Source organism: Puccinia triticina, chromosome 5A, assembly GCF_026914185.1.
Source record: "Puccinia triticina chromosome 5A, complete sequence".
Lineage (NCBI taxonomy): Eukaryota > Fungi > Basidiomycota > Pucciniomycetes > Pucciniales > Pucciniaceae > Puccinia > Puccinia triticina.
This window is the reverse complement of record NC_070562.1, coordinates 4,225,707-4,246,144: the sequence shown is the minus strand read 5'-3', so window position 1 is coordinate 4,246,144 and position 20,438 is coordinate 4,225,707. Positions and strand designations below refer to the sequence as shown.

At 45.1% G+C, this 20,438-nt stretch overlaps 3 protein-coding genes across 3 annotated transcripts; all 3 read right to left on the bottom strand.

The window, feature by feature from the left end:
• Nucleotides 1-1,981: 1,981 nt before the first annotated feature.
• Nucleotides 1,982-3,785, bottom strand: PtA15_5A526 (uncharacterized protein; the record flags this gene model as incomplete). Its single annotated transcript, XM_053169297.1, has 3 exons — nt 1,982-2,260; nt 3,307-3,444; nt 3,528-3,785. 3 exons carry the CDS (start codon nt 3,783-3,785, stop codon nt 1,982-1,984), a joined length of 675 nt encoding a protein of 224 aa, XP_053020508.1.
• Nucleotides 3,786-5,959: 2,174 nt separating this feature from the next.
• PtA15_5A525 (uncharacterized protein) lies at nt 5,960-8,101 on the bottom strand (the record flags this gene model as incomplete). The annotated part of the gene is made up of 5 exons (XM_053169296.1): nt 5,960-6,453; nt 6,544-7,101; nt 7,191-7,637; nt 7,716-7,994; nt 8,077-8,101. 5 exons carry the CDS (start codon nt 8,099-8,101, stop codon nt 5,960-5,962), a joined length of 1,803 nt encoding a protein of 600 aa, XP_053020507.1.
• Nucleotides 8,102-16,196: 8,095 nt separating this feature from the next.
• On the bottom strand, nt 16,197-18,763 carry PtA15_5A524 (uncharacterized protein; the record flags this gene model as incomplete). The annotated part of the gene is made up of 9 exons (XM_053169295.1): nt 16,197-16,223; nt 16,359-16,471; nt 16,561-16,712; nt 16,790-16,859; nt 16,978-17,191; nt 17,269-17,592; nt 17,700-17,921; nt 18,009-18,152; nt 18,245-18,763. 9 exons carry the CDS (start codon nt 18,761-18,763, stop codon nt 16,197-16,199), a joined length of 1,785 nt encoding a protein of 594 aa, XP_053020506.1.
• Between the last annotated feature and the right edge of the window lie 1,675 nt (nt 18,764-20,438).

Genomic DNA, 20,438 nt, shown 5'->3' with positions numbered 1-20,438 from the left:
ACTCCTTGTTTTCCACTTGTTCCGGTTTCTTTAACACTCAACAACTGTTTGCCTCAAACTCACTGCTTCCCTTTGACTCACCGCAACGATGCAACTATTACGCTACGGATAGCGTGTAATACGCTAATTTAGCGGGTTTTTTAGCGCTGCTACGCTAAACTAAAATGTAGCGCCGGCGTATTACATTTAACGCTAACTGCTATCTCAAGAAAAATCTGAAGATTTTAATCGCTAGAAAGTAGCGGTTTGTAGCGGCTGATCGCTACGCTTCAGCTACTTTTAGCGCATATCCGCTAATTTAGCAATTGTTTAGCGCCCATTATCGCTAATTAGTTGCTATATTAGCGGGCTCAGTATCGCTAATTAGCCGCTATATTAGCGGGCTCATGTCGCTATGTTAGCGGTAAATGTAGCAGTATTTGAGATCTAGACTTTAAATTTCAAGCATAAAACAGAAACAGACTCTTGTATGATAGTATTTGTGACTCCAACTTGTGTATGATAGTATTGGTGACTCGTGCATGATAATATTTGCGACTCGTGTATGATAGTATTTGTGGTCTTGAAGAAATAGTAGGATAAAAAAGAAATAGTAGTCTAGCGCATGGATTCTTATATTGAGCATGATAAGCAGAGTGTGAAGTTCAATACTATAGATTGGAAGCTCGGGTCACTTATTCTTGGATCCCACATTTCTGATCTTGAGGCCCTTCAGGTAGTCCTCTAACTTGGCGACGTGAGAGGCAAATTTCTTGTTTGATCTGGCTGTATCAATCACAGCCTGTGCATCGGCAAACTCACCACCGGCTTTGATTCCGGATCGCAACCACAGATGGCTACTGACACACCGCTCGATGGTTGTAGCGGCCAACCTATTACGAACAGGCGAACATATGTCGGCTGCTGCTGAGAATGTTCGTTCTACACTGGCCGAGCTTCCTGCGCAGGCCAAAACGTCACGGGCAACCAGCGAGAGTTGGGGGAATTCGGATGCATGAGCCTGAACCAATGTGTTGTATCAGCAAACTTGGTTGGAGAATTATGAAAGGTTGCTATTGTCACGTACCTTCCACCACAAGAGTGGATCAGACTTCCTACCGAGTGGCCAGACTCCTTCTTTGCACTTTTTAAGCTCGCCATCCTCCTGTGAAGCACCGGACTTTGTTGGGTAGTAATTGAATTCGTCATTTTCTGATTCCTCGTCATTTACTTCGTCAGCTGCTACTGGTGGGTGAAGTTTTTGATGAGCTTTGAGTTTAGCTTGGAACACATCATCGAGAAGTCCTTCGGCGATTTCGGAATATTCGGGAAACTTGTCTTTGATCAGAGACAGCCTCCAGGCAGGGTGAAGCATTGTTGCAAGTAGAATTGCATCGCAACGCAAGGCGAGTTCGAGATACTTGTTTGCAACTTTGATCATCGGATCAAACATGTTGCCGAAGGCAGCAAATTCGGGTGACTTCTTCCTTGCCTCCAACAAGCCAATGAGTCTGGTGTATTTGTACAACACCATTGAGCAGGAAGGACCATCCCCTTCCATACGCAATGTTATCACCAGAAACTCCTATCAGATTAACTGTTGTTTAGCTGAGAGATCATTTTGGACCGGAAATAAAATGAGAGAGCTCGCATACCTCTAGAATTTGGTTGAGGGAGTTCAAGTCTTCCCATTCCTTGTTTGTGACTTCGTAACCTTTGAAGTAATGGCCTGCAGCTGACTTTCCGGCGTACTTGTCGGACTCGTCACTGAGGAGTTGGACGATAACCTTTCGGGCGGAGTAAGCTCGTGTCCAACTGTCGTATGCCACATTCCAGCGTATTCCATATCCAGGGATCAATTGTGGACCTTTGTAGCGCATCTTCTGAGCAAGATGATTGAATTCGGCCCGTTTGGCTGCTGACGAGCAGATTCGGCGACTGATATAATCCACCTGGATTTTTTTGATCAGCAAGTGTAAAAGAACAGAATATTCCGCTGAAATTAACACACTTTGACCAATGTATGACCAAAACCATCCACAATAGATCCTTCCATGCGAGCTTGGCCTTGATCGACATCGGAAAGATCGCAATCGGAGCCAATTGACGCATCATCAGGATCCACTTTGCCGCAATCATCACATTCGTCGACCTCCTGTATCTCATTGGTGCCTTCAACTGATTGCTCGTCTTCAGCAGCATCTTCGTCGAGTTCTTCAATAGTATCAAGCATAGGGAAAAAGTCGGGTTTTGTTGTCGATGATGGGTCTTGAAATTGCTTCTGGAGTTTGATACTCTTGAGCCCGGCTCCTAAGATCAAGGCGAGTACATGACAGAAGCATCAAGGGTGATAGTCTAGATAGTGCTCGAAATCGCCATTTTTTCCACGTATAATCTGAGCCATTTCCTTGACCATGGTAAAATTATTGCTTCCTGAATCTGTGGTCAAGGAATGGATGTAGATAAGATAAGAAAAAGATTAGCCCAAATAAGCAAGCATAAAAAATAATAAGAAGCAATAAAACTTATCTTGTCATGTAGCCCGTTTTTGATCAGGACATTTGCAAAAGGCAGAGCTAAATACTTTCCATTATGGTGCCACGATATGTATTTCATCGACAAATGTTGCAAGACGTACTGCCAGTCCCTGTTTATATAGCAAACTGAAATGCCTATGAAAGCTTTGTGGTTACCTTTTGGGGTCCACACATTGGCTACCAGGCTGATCTTCGAACCAGAGTCCTGAAATAGATCCATTAGTCACAGTTTAATTGTTGCCAAAAATTCCAATAGATTAAACTCACCTTGATATCCTTTAGCATTGTTGACTGTAGGTTCAGGTAAAGCTTCCGAGCAGAGACAGCAGCCCAAGTCCGAGAATAGAGCTCGGCAGTTGCATTGCTGTAATCAAACGCTACTCCAAGGAAAAAATCATTGATGCGAGTCCAAGGGAGTGACTGACGAATCATCCAGAACAAGACGATTTTATTCAAGGTCTTGATGTCAAATCGTCCTTTCTGAATGTAAGCCGTCAGAGTACCAGAATCTTTTTCCTTTTTAGTTTGGGCAACGGATTCCTCAGCACTTGGCGGTAGTTTGGCGCCATTGGCTATTGCCTTCGCTCGTCCAGGACAACCCTTGCGAGTTCCGGACGCATTTATCGAGCCATTACAATGGGTCTTGAGGTTTGAACTGGTGGAAAGTGGTGTTCGGACTGACTTCGGACACCATCGACATTTATAGGTAAGACCATTTTCCTGAAGAGTAGGTGAGGATGGATCAGTGAAGAACAATAACAAAGATATTGAAATCTCGGACTCTGCTCACCTGTCCTTCGGCAGTGGAACCTTCAAAGAGAAATTTCTTTGGGTGATCAAATCCACCTTTGATGTTCTTTCCGCGCTTGTTCGCCTTTTCGTTCTTGTCATCGGAATCTTGGATAATGTTGAATTCATCGGGTCCAGCCTAATTGAGAGAAATTCAAATAGTAATTAGATCATAGATGTTTGAACCATACAAGAGAACAAACGGACTAAGAAAAAACTCACAGTGCCTGATGTCAATGATGTGGCTCCTGCAGCCTGAGATTCAGGCCGATTTTTGTCCTTGCGCGGGTTTTTAGGATGACTGACAATGGGTTCGCTTCCAGTGGTTGGCACTGAATCGACTACAAGGGTCCTTCGTGAATCAGTGTGAGTTGGGACAAATCCAGGGCGGGCCAGAGGAGTTCGAAGCCGGGAAGATTGGCGGGGGCCTGTTGGGGGTTCTCCCTGGTTTGGTGGGGTTGACTGGCGGTTGGAAGTCATGGCCGGAGCCTGAGGGGAAAGGAGTGATCGATCAAAGCGGAGGGAAGAACCACAGTGGTATCATACCACAATCAACTAGGTTAAACTTTACTGTGCTGTGAATACCCGAGACCGGAGTCTCATTTGATTTGCTGCGCTACAGTAAATATGTAGCGGGCTGTGCGCTAGGTCCGCTAATCATTATGTAGTCCGCTATTCTTGGGCTAGTTACTGCGCTAGATTTAATATTTAGCATTCATCCCGCTAAACTTGCATGTAGCGCTGCTTTTAGCAGATGTAGCGGCTTTGGCGCTAAACTACAGTTATTTTTAGCGTTAGCGGTTTGAAAACGTTAAACTACATGGGGGGGAAATCATGTAGCGGGGTTTTTGCTACGCTACGCGCTATATGTAGCGCTGGAGCGCTACCGCTATTGCTAACTGGCCAGATTATTAGCGGCCAGCGCTACGCTACTTTTTTAGCGGCGCTAATTACAATTAGCGTAATAGTTGCATCGTTGCTCACCGTCTACAGGTCCGTTTTCCATCTTTTCACTTCCTTGTCTCCTGTTCTCATTGTAGGCTCTTCTTTTAGGTTTGCTCTTGTCTGCTTGTTGTCACTGCTCCCTAAGCTTGTGTCTAACGCGCATCCTATCCTCAAAGGTTTGCCTAAGTAATTCAACACTCAACAACTGTTTGCCTCAAACTCACTGCTTCCCTTTGACTCACTGTCTACAGGTTTGCTCTTGTCTGCTCTTTTTCACCGCTCCCTAAGCTTGTGTCTAACGCGCATCCTATCCTCAAAGGTTTGCTCTTGTCTGCTTGTTGTCACCGCTCCCTAAGCTTGTGTCTAACGCGCATCCTATCCTCAAAAACATTTTTGTCTATTAGGTTGAGTCTTTACCCAATAGCCAGGCAGTGACCAAATCTAAACTCCAAAGGAAAATTGTGAAGGAAATCTTGCAAAAAATCAAGGAAACAAATATCAAAATATGGTGAGATTTTTGGACAACTCCAATTCCTGGCAACAGGTTTAGAAGAACAACAAAGCTCAAGCCAAAATTTTGTTTGTGCAGTTGCCCTGTGGCTATCAAGTCCCCCCTTGACATCAACAACCCATTAGGACAGTTCATATTTGAGGTTTAAGCAACTCTGTGAATGGCTTGCTTTGCTGATTTTGCTAATTTATAGTGTACACTGTAAGACATCACCACCATGAATGGAACTGTTCTGGCTAGTGACTTGCTGATCTGAATGAAATTACAAATACAGTTTACAAATTTTTTACATCAGTTCAGCAGACTCTGCTGAAACAAATACAATACATGGAGTGTATATATATGGTAAGGCTTTGTTTGGAGCCGATATAAACATAGGTGATATAATCATTGGTTAATTCAATGAAAACTACAAAATTCAACATAAAGCCTCCAAATATTTTTTCTAGGCAACCTACAATACTGGTCTCTTCAATTATGAAGTCAGATTCAACTGATTCAGCCATATTCAGTACTGTGGTACCATTATATTGATTTTGACCAAAACAAAGCAATATAATGGTATTATGGTGCTGAAGATGGCTGAATCAGTTAAATCTGACTTCATAGTTGATGAGACCAGTACTGTAGGTTTCCTACAAAAAAAATTGGATTCTTTATGTTGAGTTTTGTATTTTTTATTGAATTTACAAATGATTATATCACCTATATTTATATTGGCTCCAAACGGGGCCTAAATGTTTTTCACTGAAGATGCATACATACCTACATGCCCAATGAAATTTTTTTACCATATACACTCCATGTATCATATTTGTTTCAGTGTCAAGCAGAGTTGCTCAAAAAGTCAGACCCGAACTGTCTTGACTCCTATAATCTATTGGGATTGTGTGGGGGGTTCACAATTGAAATTTGCAGAAATTTAGGACACATGTTACCCTGCTTATGAACATGTTTCTAAAAAATTGGTAAGTTGAAATCAGCAACCCCCCATCCTGGAAAGCTTGCCAAAATTTCACAATTTTGTTCACAAAGGCCTTAAATTGACCTCAAGTTTTGTAAAATTCAATTGTGAACCCCCCTAATGTGGGAGTTGTTTTTCGGTTTCCAAGCCCCTGATCTTATCTCTCTATTTCAGAAATCCTGATATGCTAAAAAGATGAGATCAAAGACAAAAAGAAAACCAACTTTCTTTGACCTATTCAGTATAAAGCATACCATACGTGCGTGATTTTATCTGCATTTGGGAAGCACTCTCCTCTTGTATTAGCCGAAGGAAAATATCAGCCAAGAACTCTCCGCCGTCTGTCAAAGATCGAAGCTCTTGATATAGCAGAGCTCTTCGTAAGTACGGCTTGACATTCCAATCTAAGAAGTGGTGCCAACGAGAATCAAGTTTTTTCATCAAAAACTGTCTCGAAGAATCACCAAACATGTCGGCAATTATTTTCACTAGATCCGACGGAAAACTCGGCAGGGTCGGGTTCAACTTTCGCCTCCAATCTTCGTACCTGGCCTTCGTCTTCCAAGACCTGCGTATCTGAGTAAATATTCTGGTTAATGTTTCATATTCTTCGGATTTCATCGCTCTTTTGAATTCTTCTGTGGGGGTTTTCCATTTTTTTATCCGTTCCTCGACGCTTTGTAGAATTGTGTTTCTCTCTGAAGCATTGACTTCATCCAAAGCATAATCTTTCCCACGAGTATGTAGCAAGATACATCGATTAATGGTTGGATTTAGTCATGATAAACAGTACCCGGTGATGTGCAAAGATAACTTACAAATTCTGTCAAAGAGTGGTATGTTCGTGACAATCCTTTGAGTACGACTCAGACGTTCGATCAAAATCTCAGCATTAAGTTTATCAACAGTTGCGAATTCTCTCTCAGTTGTCCTCAACATAGCCTGCCAAACGATTGGGGTTTCATGGAGTCGAAAGATGGTTGAAGGGTAAATATGATAGTTTTCACACTTGATGATTGCTAGCCGGACTAATCGGTTGTATTCCTCCAGCTTTTCTTCGTATGTAGGTTTCTGAGACAATTTAAAACGTTTAACTGCATATATTAGCTGTTCGGGCAGTGACTCATTGATCTTCACACCCTCCTTCAAGGCAGCCGATAGATGTGGGTCCCATTCCTTTAGTATTTCTCGCATTTTAGCCGACTTACTAGCAGGGTTCGTCGATGCGGTTAGTTCTTGCATCTCATCTTTGATGAACTGGGCAAATTGAGATAGCTTGTGTTTGATTACCCCTGGCAGACTCGTTCGGAAAACGTCAGATCCAAGCTGGTCGACTACATCGCTAAGTTTGATGCCATCGTTGGCCGACAAAATATCTGAAAGCAGAAATGCTTTGAGGGAAAATTCGCCGCAAATTTCAATCAACTTTAAACCACATCGAGAAGAGGCGTTCATCAGGGCTTACCTATTCTCTCTATCTGCTCTTTTTCAGCACGGATATTGGGATGGAATTCCGGTGTAAGCCCCAAGCTTCTTGCTTGATGAAGTTCTTCGGCGTAATTCATCAGCAAGTTGGCCTTGTGTTTTAACACGGGCGTTTCAAATTCAAATTGTTCCGTCAATACCATTCCATCCTTATTGGTAGCCTGGCTACGTGGCATGGAGATACTCGAGTGTGTATTGCCGTGAAAGTCGCCGAAGCTTTTGAGTGAGCTACTGATCTTTGAAACTAGCTTATAATATTCGAACAACCGATCAAACGGGACTCCCTTTTGGAAAAAATCACAAAGCTGTTGGTAAGCCTCGTACAATGGCATGAGGTCTTCAAGAACAGCAAGTCTCTCAAGTTGTTGCCAAAAGAGAGGACCATGGGCGGCCATCGAGGGAGCCATTTCTTGGCAGACTTCGATCACTTGACAGAGATAGAGGCAAGAGAAGTCAGACGAATATGAAAGAGTAGACAGGTATGATTAACTACACATTTATTTACGTTGTGATACCACATGGTACTCGCGTTCACCTGACGACCGTACCCAATGATCACAGACCGGAAAGAAATCCAACTGCAGGTGGTAAGGTATTGGGATCACTTTTGCTACCTCACGATTGAAATTTTCTGCGCTTTCAAACCGATGATTCCGGGAAACAAGACGATCAAAGGCCTGCATGATTTCCAAGAGGGACGAGTCCTCGTGTGGTATCGATTCCAGATCTGCAGCCGTGAGCGGAGGCAAATTTCCAATAGATTGATAGATGGCCATTTGAGCCACTGCAACACACGGAGAGCCCATCAGACCAGCAGGGAATCCATCCAAAACATAAATAACGAGGTTTTTTGTAAGAGCACGTACCCATTGTTGATGAGATTCGATACATTTTCCAAGTGAGTCCTAAGGCATGAAACTTTAACGCAACTTCGACTGAGTTTCTGTTAGGCTTGATGACTCCCAATCCGTTTCTTGTTTGCCGGAGCCAATTCATGTCCTGATACTTGAACTCAAACGCTCCTACATTCACACACCATTCATTCAATACGTTCACCAGATATTCATTCTCTTGCGCTTCTATTGTGGTTATTTTTTTGTTGGAGATCTTTTTCGTCGATCCGTTGGTTATCATCACCTCGCCTTCCCATCCCCGTTGTACATCTACTCTTCCTGAAATCTTCAAATTGATGAGACTGCTTACTATAGTATCACTCCTCATAGAGACCGATTTAGGATCACTAGTTTCTCTATAAGTGAGGGAAGTAAAAAAGATGCTTAAAAAACCCACATAAGAGGGTTTTGATCATTTCATCACCTATAATATAAAAGAAGCTGCATATCAATCTCAAATTTCCAAGAAAGTGGTCTCTGGGAGCAGTCAGAATAAGCATACCTTGAGCTCGAGGGGATTGAAAAGCCTTGGTTAATTTCTTGATGTGCTGTTCTTTTCCAAGTTTTGAATGAGGCATCTTCACAGGTCCATCATTATAACCAGGCATTCTTGCAAGATCTGTGTAAAAGCTGTGAACTATTTGCATCAAAACCAATGACAAAAGAAAAAAATCAGGTCGGCAAAAACCATTAGAAGCATTTTTTTTTCTTGACTGATGAAGCAGAAACAGTGGGTTTTAGCTTTTTGGATGATAATTGCATTGAGGCTTACTTATGAAATCAAAACTAGGAAGTTCAAAAAGTCCACCAAAACACCTTCCTATCAACCAAACCCCCAGAACCAAACCAAACGAAGGGTATCTTTTGAAAGGAATCATCATCAGTCATCAGTTATGTGAAAGACTTGAAAAGAGGAAGTGGGTGCTGGCTTCATTTGTGCAAGAGTTTTCCTGACAAGAGGCTGATTTTGTAACACGGGTTCACACTCCTTTTTAAATGCCCATGAAACAAAACTTCAACACTTGACTTACGTACCGCAAGGGATATATCCAACAGTTTCATCCTTCTTTTCAATTATTGGTGTTTGTCGCACCCTTCGGAGGCGGTCTCTTGTGTTCCAACAAAACAGGTCGCGCCAAGAAATCAGGACACATCCGGATCTGGAACCTCTCCTGCGGAAGCTGCGGACCTGATTTCCTTCTTCGAAAAAGGCTCCACAAGATCAGGTCCCGTCCAGGAGCAGGAAACATTTTTTATTTTTTTTATTTTTTATTTTTTTTATTTTAAGTGCTATTGATTTCACATGCCGCACTATTTATCTGCTATGGGTTATGTATATACAAATAGTATCTTCTAAAGTATTCATATGAACACCAGGAAACTAAATGATGAGGCGGCCAATATTGTGTGAAGCTATTGTGTATAGAAAAGGGATGAAAAGAAGAGAATGTGAAGGTAACGGAAGTAAAGGAAGAGGAAATAAAACTAAAGACTCTGCAAATTTAATAAAAGAAACTGAGTGGGAAGAGAGCGGGAAACAACAAAAAAAACATAGTAAGAGAAAGGGAAGGGGATTTAGATGCTTTGGAGTTCGGAAAGCCCAGCCCATCGTCCCATCCCACCAGAAGATTGAGTGTTCAGAGTGCGTCAAGGCCCCCACAACCTGTCGCTGCTACTGAAAAGCGGATCCTCGGATTATCCCCCAATAACCCGAGGTCCATCGGTCTTCAGGGAGTCAGGGATAGGCTCCCTAGTCCATTGCTAGTACATACAACCTTGTTGAAAAATGGAATTTAAGATGGTTGCTAAAGAAAAAGAAAAAAGAATCAGGGATATTTTAAATAGAAATATGGAGTGTAACAGAGCACATGAGAAAGAGGAGAAAGGTCCTATGGTTTACGCTGCCAAGATGTATTTCCGGATGTTTGGGAACCGATTAGTTGCCAAGATATACTCGGACACTGCAACCATTGCTTTGGGATTGTCCATGATTGACCGGAAAGAGTCCAGATTTGCTCCACACTTTGATCGCCGTAGGGATTGTTTGAGAACCGCTTGGGCTTTCTTATACCTGTTGCAAAAAATAAGGAAGTGTGCTGCATTCTCTTGGACAAAGCAGTTAGTACATTGTGGATCTAAAATGTTTTTTATTTTAAACAGAAAATTATTCAGGGGAGCATGATCCGCCCTGAGCTGAAAGATTGTTGCTGCCAATCCCTTTTCCTGTTGGTCTAAGGCTTGTACTAGTTTTGTGCAGTCTTTAGAGTAGGGAAAGCGTTGGGATTTGTCCAACAACACGTCTTTGGAAAGCTGTATTTGAGTCCAGGTGTATTGTCGTAACTTGGCTAGGCTCTTTGGTACCAACACCAAAAAATTAGCATCGTCCTGCAAGGTGGATACTCTTGTAGCTGCCTCTTTTGCAAGGGTATCTGCTTTTTCGTTAGCCACAATGCCCTCGTGACCGGGGCACCAGTAGAGCCTGACCGGGAGTCCTAAAAGCTTCATACGAAAGAAGTTGTCAGTGTAAAGGTGTTGTCCTGGTGATTGGGACCGCGGGTCTGCAGAGAGCATTAGGGCTCCCTGGTTATTGCAGAAGATGGCTACCGCCGTTATGTCCTGAGAATGGTCAGCCTCAAGGGTTTCTTGTGCTAGATTTACGGCAAGTCTGATTCCTATGAGCTCAGCCTCGAAATTAGAAATGAAGTCCGCTGGGCCGATAGAGGCCGCCTTGCTTTTCTCGGAAGGGTGGGCCACTGCTGCCGCCCCCGCTCCCTTGTTGTGTATCCAAGAGCCGTCCGTAAAGATGACTAGGGCCCCGTCTTGCATCTCTTGGCTGTATCACATCGGCTTGTTTATCCCTCAAGTTATGGATCACCGCAATTGGTTCAATCCAAGCTGGGGCCGGAACCGGGCAAATGGTTTCCATCTGGTTTACTGGGAAACTGTAAAGACTGTTCGGTGTCAGGATTAGATGGATGGGGCTCGGGAAAGAAGGTGGCTCTTCTGTCAGTTCCTTTTGTAAGATGTGGAGTACAGGATGAGGGGGGGGATATGTCAACGCGCGGAGCATATAGAAGTGAGAGTTGCGAAGATGGACTTCGAGTGGAGACTTCAGACCGCTGCTTTTCCTGACAAAAGGCAGGGGAGTTTGTCTGAACAGGCCTGTGATTAGTCGGCAAGCCTGGTGATACAGGCCTTCAAGAGTTTGAGCCGCCGACTTGGCGTTCTTTTTGTTGTACCATATGATACTTCCAAAAAGTATCCTTGAGTACAACACTGACACAACCAATCTCCTCGCCAGTCCTGTGTTCAAACCGTAAGTTGATTTTATGACTCGGCTGAGCTGCATGATGGTGAGGTCGCCTGTTGATTTGACCTTCTTCAGGTGTTCAGAGAAAGTGAGCCTTTGGTCGAGAATGATGCCTAACCATCTGGTCGTTTTCTGGAAAGTGTGGGTGTGGCCATCAAAGTCAAAGGATGGGGGCGATAGCGGCTTACAAGAGAATAACATCAGTACAGCTTTTTTGGGATCAAAGATGGCTCCGAACTTCCTGCCCCATTCCAGGGAGCGAGAGGCGTCTTCCTGGAGCATTGTCACCGCTTTTTCCATGGAGTCAGCGGCTGCTAGATGGACAATGTCATCTACATAGCCTATGGAGATCCTGGATTCTTCCAGAGAGCATTTGCTGTGGAGTAGTAATCCACTATTGTACAAGATGTACAGGGTGACAGATAGAGGGGAGCCTTGTGGGAGGCCTTCCCTTACTGAGAAAGGGGATGATACATAGTCCCCCATCCGAATGGAGGTAGATCTTTTAGTAAGGAAGGAGGAGATCACCGGTATCAAGTATTCAGGGCAAGAGAGTTGGTGGAGGCGGTCTATTAGACGGGTCACATATACCGACGGGTAGGCGGACTTTACATCTAAGAATAAACCGGCAACTATTTTACCTCTTCGCCATTGGTGTTTCACCCACGAGGTGAAAACCACCAGAGCATCTATTAGGTTACGGCCCCGCCTTCCGCCCATATGACCTTGGGGGAGGACCTCTTTGGTTTCAATCCAGTGGATTAGGCGTTCGTTAAGAATCTTTTCAAAGAGTTTACCCAAGGTGCACAAGAGCGCGATGGGGCGATAGGCATTGGGGTCGCTGTAATCGGACTTCCCGGCTTTTCGAATGATAGCCATCACAGCGGACCTCCATCCCTTGGGGAAGTGGCCTTGCCTTAAGCAAGCGTTAAACAGGGGCGTGAGAAAAGGGGAAAGCTGGTCTTTTCCCATCTGAAGGAGCTCGGTAGGGATGGTGTCCGGGCCCACCGCTTTCTTTGTAGGGAGAGAGTCTATGGAGCGGTTCACCTCTGCAAGAGTAATTGGTGGGAAGCTCCTGAGAGGAGTTTCCAATTCCCTTGGAGGAATGTCTGCAAGATCGCAGACTGAATCAATGACCGATGTGCCTTTGAACAGTAATTCAGCCTGTTCGGCTACATCAGTGCTTAGCGTTTTGCCGGCTCGGTAGAGTGGTTCAACCGTACTGGACTGTTTTGCTTTTGTGAATTTATATGCCTGAAACGCCGAGGCATCTCCTGTTCTAGCTAGGAATCTTTGCCAGTGGAGTAGCTTCAACTCTTCCACCTTCTGTTTGAAGGCAAGTTGCCAGGCATAATAGCATTCCCGTGCTTCGGCCGAGTTGGATAAGATCATCCACCTGCGAGCTTTGTTTTGATTGGCGACTAGCGGCCCCAGAATGTGGGGCACCCACCACGATTTTGCCCTGACTTGGCCTCTCCAAGGGGATGCACCCTGTTTCAAGTGGCAGTCCTGGATACCGGATGTCAAACGGGACACCGCTTTGTCTATGGATGAGACAGGATCGGAGGAATGTGGGAGGGGGATGGATTGGATAGCTTCTTTCAGATCTGCTCTGAATTGTGCTTTGTCGAGCTTCTCAGGCTCGATGCCTCTTTTAGCCTGGGGCTGATGTATTTTCCCGTCTAGCGAGACAGAGAGGAGGATCGGTTGGTGATCAGATGCGTGATTGTCTAGCGCAACTCTACAATGTTGCACACGCTGCCGGCATCGGGTGTTAATCCAACATAAATCTATAGTGGTTTGAGCCCCTTTTGGGCTCAGGAAAGTGGGTATGCCAGCTGGCGAGGCCAGAAAGAAACCCTTTTGTCCGCAAAGCTTGATTAGATCTTTGGAGGTCGAGTGTGTGTGACGGTAGTTGGGGGGATTCCAACGAGGGTTATGGAGATTTGAGTCCATCATAAGAATGGAGGGGGTATGGCGGCAATTGTTTGTGTTCAGCCAATCTCTTAGCGTGGGAATAGCACAGAAAGTAGATGGGGGATTATAGAGTGAGAGTATGTGGAAATCTTCAGAGTGGAGGGGGTTATTGGTGTGGACAGTGATGGATACCGCCGTGAGAAATTTAGAGTTGTCTGGCAGTCTATGGAAATGATGGCTGGGTAAAGATTTATTGATGTATATGCAGCATCTAGGTCTGTCTTCTCTGGAGCTGGGCTGATCAATGGGTGAAACGCGGTACCAATTAGGATGAGTAGGTGGAAGATGGTCGATGGGGTTAGTCCAGGGTTCTTGAAGTAGGAGAGCAAGGGAGGAAGATTCACATTGTAGGACACTAAGCGTGGTGTCTTTTCTATTATGGCAATTGAGTTGGAGGAGGGAGAAGGAAAAAGGGGATTGCTTGGTAGAGTGTGGATTAAAGGTTCTGGTGAAATTGGAAGGTAAAGAGTGTATGGTGTTGAGGTTTTCGGAAGGAAGTTCATGGGTGGGGGTTGCAGGAGTTGTACCTATCATTGACGAGGGTTAAAATTTTTATCTTTTGATAATTTCTCAACTTCTTTAGCTCTGATTGGGCAAGCATTGCTGAAGGGGGAGTGATCGTATTTAGGGTCAGATAAGTCGATGGTGGAGGAGGATTTACGGTCAACTCGGAGACAGCGTTGACAGCTTCTGCAGGAGTCTTCCATTTCCTCGCAGGATGCTGAGTTGTGTCCCGCCCCGCATCTCGAGCAGAGCGGCTTCTCCTTACAGGAGTGGGCTAGATGGCCCACAGCCAGGCAATTATAGCATTGCTTAGGGCCCTGAAGATAGTGTTGCCCTTTGAGGTGCAAACTATTGTAGCATAGCCCTGCTCTTTCGATGTCAAGAGCTAATCGTCTGTCTAAGAAGTAAATCAGGAGTGTGCTGGAGGCCTTACCCGTTCCTTTGGGGCTGAGGAGCCAGCGAATTTTTTGAATTTCCTTCGGATCAATGTCATTTTGTTTGCATAGTAGCTCGACGTGCGCTTTGTTGTCAACTTCAAAGCTGGTGGGGCAGGAGTGGAGGAGGACCGGGTGAGCTACTTGGGATGTGATAAAAACCGGATCAGCCTTCTCGGTCCATAGGTGCTTATTATCTAGTAGCCATTTGGCCGCTCGACGGTCTTTAGTAAAGATTTTGACATCCCCATTGGGGAACTGTGCCACAGCTTTTACCTTGATAGCTTCATTATCGACGGTCGCTTTAGCAAAAGCCAACGCTTCATTAATTTTTTGGCATATGACTGCCGCTGTCAGGCCTTCGAAGGGTTTGGGTTGATCAAATTTCTTCCTGATCACAACCTGCCCTAACTGAAACCTGTTTATGTACGATGAGGGGGGAACCGGCGGTAATGTCTTAGCCACCCCGGGCCCGGAGGTCCCGGCCGCCTTCTCCGAGTAGAGAGGGGCTGGTCTAGGAGGCAAGTTGCTCGGCTTAGCAGCTGTATGAGCCATCACGCTAGGAGAGTGAGGTAGAGACAAAGTCTCTACCTTCTTCTCTAATCTGGTCAAATTTGCCGCTATCTCTTCGATCCTCACTAGGAGGGTGTTGAAGGTGTCCGCTCGGGCTGCTCCGGCTGGTTTGGTAACCTGACCAGAAACAGCCTTCTCGAGACTTTCCAGTCTAGGGATCAACGTGTCAACCAGTTTTGTTAACTTTTCCTCTAGATGGCTTTCGACGACAGGCAGGGAGCCCTCAGCAACGTACATGTCCATACCGGACATGTCGTTGCTAGTCGTGGGGCCTCCGCCCTGCGGGAGCAGGGGGGTTGGCATGGGTTGGAGAGACTGATGAACGCTGTGGGTTGATGGAAGGGGAAGGGAGGAGAGCGGGGCTAGTGCTCTATTGAATTGCAGACGGAGTGGTGGGAAGTGGTTTGGAGGTGGAGGAGTGCTGAGTGTTGTGGGTAATTTTTAGGATAATGTGTTTGGACGAGTGAGAATAGGGTGGTGACATATAATAAGAAGGAAGAAGCCCCCGCAGGAAACATTAATTGATGTATCACCATCTCGAGAGCTTTTAACTGGTCCCCGATCACACCCGGATCACCCGCCCTTTTTTCAAATCGTCTCACCTCTCCCCATCTGTCGAAGTGCCTCTCACATAGCCGGCGCTTGTACGAGAGCATCTGAGCAACGCACTTGAATGGATGGTCGGGTCTGGGACGTTTCCGCCATCAGGAGATGCACACTTCTCTAGATGGCCCGTCTGTTCTGGTCATCGAGGGGAGTGTGTGCCTCCTCCTGAATCCTGATGACCGGAAACCTGATGGGAGGCTCCCTATAACACAAAGCCCCTCTGTAACTGGAAGCAGGACGTCCCCGAGAGACCCCCCACAGGAGGGACTTGAGCCCATGTGGTAGCCCCCCCTGCTTGAGAGTATGTATGGGGAAAACATAGCCTTGTGAGAATGTTGTGATTTACCTAACCTCTAAAGAAATCCACAAAGGTTGCCGTAAAACTTGGATAAGAAACAGATCATGCAATCCAGAGTATGAAGCTACATGATGATTGATGGGAGAGAGAAAAAGGAATAGAAAAATGTTACAGAGGTCTATTGGGTGTCGGATTTTGTATTCAAGCAATGTCCCACAAAGTATCTGTTTGTTGAGTTTCATTCATTGTTGCTATAGTGGAATCAAGCCCCAGTAGTGTTGCGTACCGATGTCGGGGGGGAAACAGGTGGGGAGGCAAGTGTGTAGAGGGGCGTAGACAGCGGTGGCGTGAGGATCTTTATTAGAACAAACCATGTCACTTCTTTTCTGCTTCAAGAATTCGCAGAGCTACCAGGAGTCTAGTGAATTTTTAAAATGCCACAAAAAAGGTGATCAAAACATGTCAGTAAGGTGCTATAACCCAACAAACAAGTTGTCGTATTGTGGGAAGACTAGTCTTGAGGGAAACGCTTTCGTAGGGAAAAGAACTGAACTTTGTAACGAGCCAAGGCCCGTTTTCTGACCACAGAGTGATCGACGATCGGTTTAGGATAGTTCAGCTTTTTGAATTTGTCACTTGCTAGAGTATCGAAGGGGGCATGAATGCCTAACCAAAGAGAACACGGCAAAATAATTCGATCAGTAATTTCTTCACAACAGGAGAGCAATGATTTATTTATGAAGAGGAAACCTTACTTTTTCCAGTAAGTGATTTTAGTTCAGGTACCCAATGTCGGATAAAGTCTCCATTCGGATCCGATTTTTCCGATTGAGAAAGCGGCGCAAAGATCCGAAAGTAAGGCTGAGCATCTGTACCCGTTGAGGCTGACCATTGCCAGCCACCATTACTAGGGTGGTTTTGAAGACAAGCACAGATTAGAGAGCTGAACCTTGCCATATTTTTCCCACTAAAATAATGACTTACTTGCTACCTAAATCGCCATCGACTAGATTTTCCATGAACCATTTTTCTCCCCGTCGCCAATCCATCATCACTGCCCCCAGACAACCGAAATTCGGTTAAAAACGGAGAGGAAAGTGCAGGAAAATTAGAGGTATATCCAGCGCGAGAACGCGGATGAGAGGAAAGAAAAAAATGTGTGTTAGACTTACAGTCTTTAGTCAGGAACATAGCGACACACATCCGACCACGGTTGTGCATGTAGCCAATGTGCTTGAGCTGCCTCATACAAGCATCTATAAAAGGATATCCGGTCATCCCTTCCTTCCATTTCTCGAAAATCTCTTCATCGTTTTCCCAAACCACTTCTTCGTACTTGAGATTGAAAGCCTTGCCCATGCAGACTCTGGGCCAGGCAGCTAAGACCTAAGTAATGCGTGTTCCAAGATGACCCGTCAGAAAACGAATATCAAGAGACCACAACAAGACACTGGATGACCAACATGTTGATAGAAATCTCGCCAGCCTAGTTCACTTTGCCACATCCCAACACCTAGATCACGTCGATCTACCTGCATACCATTCACCGGTTTTTTCCCCTTCTCACCGATTTGGAATGTTGCTCGGACGCATGCTCGCGGTGAGATCACACCAGCGGCCAGATATGCGGATAGTCTGCTGGTGCCCGGTAAGTCCGGTCGGTTTCTGAGTGTCGAGTATTGTTGGATAATCGTCTCGACCGAGGATGATGCTTTGCCATTCTTGGTTAGAGTAGTTTGTTTACTGGATTCGCTTTTCAAAGGTGAATTGAGAAACTGATGCAGTAACTGGAGTTGAATAGGCAAATCAAAAAGGTTCGTTCAATTGTTCCATCGCATTTGTGTGGTTGGTGTTTTTTAAATTCAATATCTGAGGCTAGAGACACAAGTTGTACCTCTTCTGCAGCCTGTTCACCAGCTTTCCAATGCTCGTGCATGACTCGTGAGTCCTCCGCCGATAATTCGAAGCCTGGAATTGAAGTGGGGACCTCGCAATCGAACAGCTTGTTCAGGATCTGAACTTCCTTGATGGCTGGACTATTAGGCTGACAATCTTCTGCTGCGGCAATATAATCATCTAAGTTACTGTTAATGAGATTTGCCCAATTGCGCTGCCACTAGTTCATTAGTAAAGATAGAACGAAAAAAATCAGCTCTCACTCTGTCTGTTATGATTAGACAACGGAGGGGGAAGAGAGACAAACTGGACTAAAAACCGAATACGGTTTGTTTTCCTTTGTCAGCACTTTTCCAGGTTCTACTAAGCAAGTATCGTGTACGAAATCCACCTCAATATTGTTCTCGCGGGCAAGTTTGAGGACTTGAATATCGCGTCTTAGTTCGTCCACCTAAATACATTTGAATAGAGCAAAAAAAGGGTTCAATTCAGTTCAAGGGGGGCTGTGTGGGATGATGAAAGCGAAGGAGGGTGCAAACGGACTTCGTGCTCGATATTGGCAGTCAGGTAGCAGGTGCCCCAGGTAGATATGAGTTCGATAATCTTTTCTGGAATCTGTTGACGAGGCTCGATGGTGATTGTGCAGAGAGGGATGTTGAGCTTGTGGAGACGGGTGCGAAGGTCGATGAGATTACGGAGAACGAAGTCGATTCTCCTTGGCGAGCGATCGTGGGATCGATAGTCTCCAGGCGAGAGGACATGGAGAACGACGAGATGCTTGGCCTGATTCTTTGCCAGCTGAGAAGCAACGGCTAGGGCCCGATTATCTGATAACCTCAGATCACGCATGCGCATCCACCAGACTATCACCCCGCGTTCTTGAGCGTCTTGACCTTCTTTTTCTCTTGGTTTGTGGTCGTCTAAGAGCCGTAGCAGGTTTTGATAGGGTGTCTCTGACGCGCCATCTTGAGGACTCGCCGTACTACCGTTGGTTGTTTGGTTTTTTTTAGCCGGACGCTGCTGGCTCTCATCGGGCGCAGGTCGTTTCTTGTCAGTGGCCATCTTTCGGTTGAGAGGGATGCCCGTCGAAGTCAAGCACGGGTAGAATCCTAGGGTCCGAAGAGCAACTCCAAAACGCGGACGATTTGAAGTGTGGAGGGAAGCGTGAGGGACAAGGTTCGCGAGTAGAGGCAGACCTCTTAACGACTTCACGGCGCTTGGGTGAATTCTTGAGAAGGTTAGGTGGTGAATTTTAATTGGCTGGGGCTGTTTTCGGATGGGCTGGCTCGACGGTGCCCTCGCTGGATTGAGATGGATAAGGCAAGTGCGCCGAATCGGCGACAACCCTGACAAAACGCGAAAATTGTGGCCTTGCACGAATAAAAACCCTACCCGCGGTGGAGTTGCTCTTAGCGCGCGGTGTCCTCTCCCGTTTAGCGCTTCCTGGACCTGCGCTTCCGGTAAGCGCACCTAAGTTGAGTCCCCAGTCCCCTACGCCAATAATGCAGGAGTACAGGAGTGGGGATGCCAGGTTTCTTGGTTTTCACGTCCCTGCACGCCAAAAAAGGATGTCATACATACCTGTGCACCCCTTTTCACAACTTTTTTGTCATGTTTTAGAAAGACCCTATGCTTTTCTTTATTTTTTAAAAGATCAAATTCAAGAGCTGGAAAAAGCAAATAGATGCAGGCAGAGAGGTATTCTTCCCTGACATCCTGTAAGCCAAAGTATTGCCTCAAATTCTATAGTCTAGCTGCTACATATGGAACAGTGAAACAATGTCAAATGGACTTCTGCTGCCTGCTGGCTTGTGAGGGAGGTCAAAAAGCCCTTCTTCATAGCTAGGTCTCTTTGAAACCGCTACAAAGCTTGCATGCCCTTGATCAAGGTATTCAGCTCTTTGATCTTTTTATGTGACACTGTAAGAGTCCGGTCAAGCAATCTGATTGAATGGACTGGGTTATACTTATTGCTGTCAGGCATTGATTCCAGTATTGCATACCAACACCAGTGTCACATTAATATATTGCATGGAAGGCAATGTGCTGGTTTGTTTGGCTTCAGGAGCATATTTCTTTAGTTATATCTAGATGTAGATTAATGAAGGAGTTGTATGTGAGAGAATACCGTGACATCACAAGAAATCACAACATTTTTACAATGAAGCATGTCTCATTGAGAGTAAATTTGAGAAATTGTCACATTGAGCAAATGTTACATTTGGAGATTTTCAGAGTGAAAGGATGTTTCTATATATATGTATACTTGGACTGAAATTTTTGTTCAGTTTTGTTTTTAGATAGAAAATCTCAAAATCTTCCAAGTCTAAGAACATATCCTCATTGTGAAAATACAATTCCTTCACTTCCAATCATCTGTGCTAGCCAGAATCAGTACTATTTACTGCTGTATTCTTTGGGCTACATGATGTTTTCACATTGCATTCATTATTTTCTCTTCCCATTTTGTTTGGGGTTTGGTAGAACTTGTAGTGCTTCAGGAGACCTTGGATTGGGATGGAAGCCAGCAGATAAGGATTTTGATTGGGCCGACCCCCAACAGCTGCAAGATCTTCTTAACCCCACACCACAAGATCCTGTCCAAACAATAGCAGACACACATCAACTTAACAGCCTTTCCATCCCAGAAATTCCACAAGAATCATTTGGTTTTCATAGAAGTTCCTTCAATTTTTTAGCATGTACCCTGAATCATGAAGCCTTGACCTACCCAGGA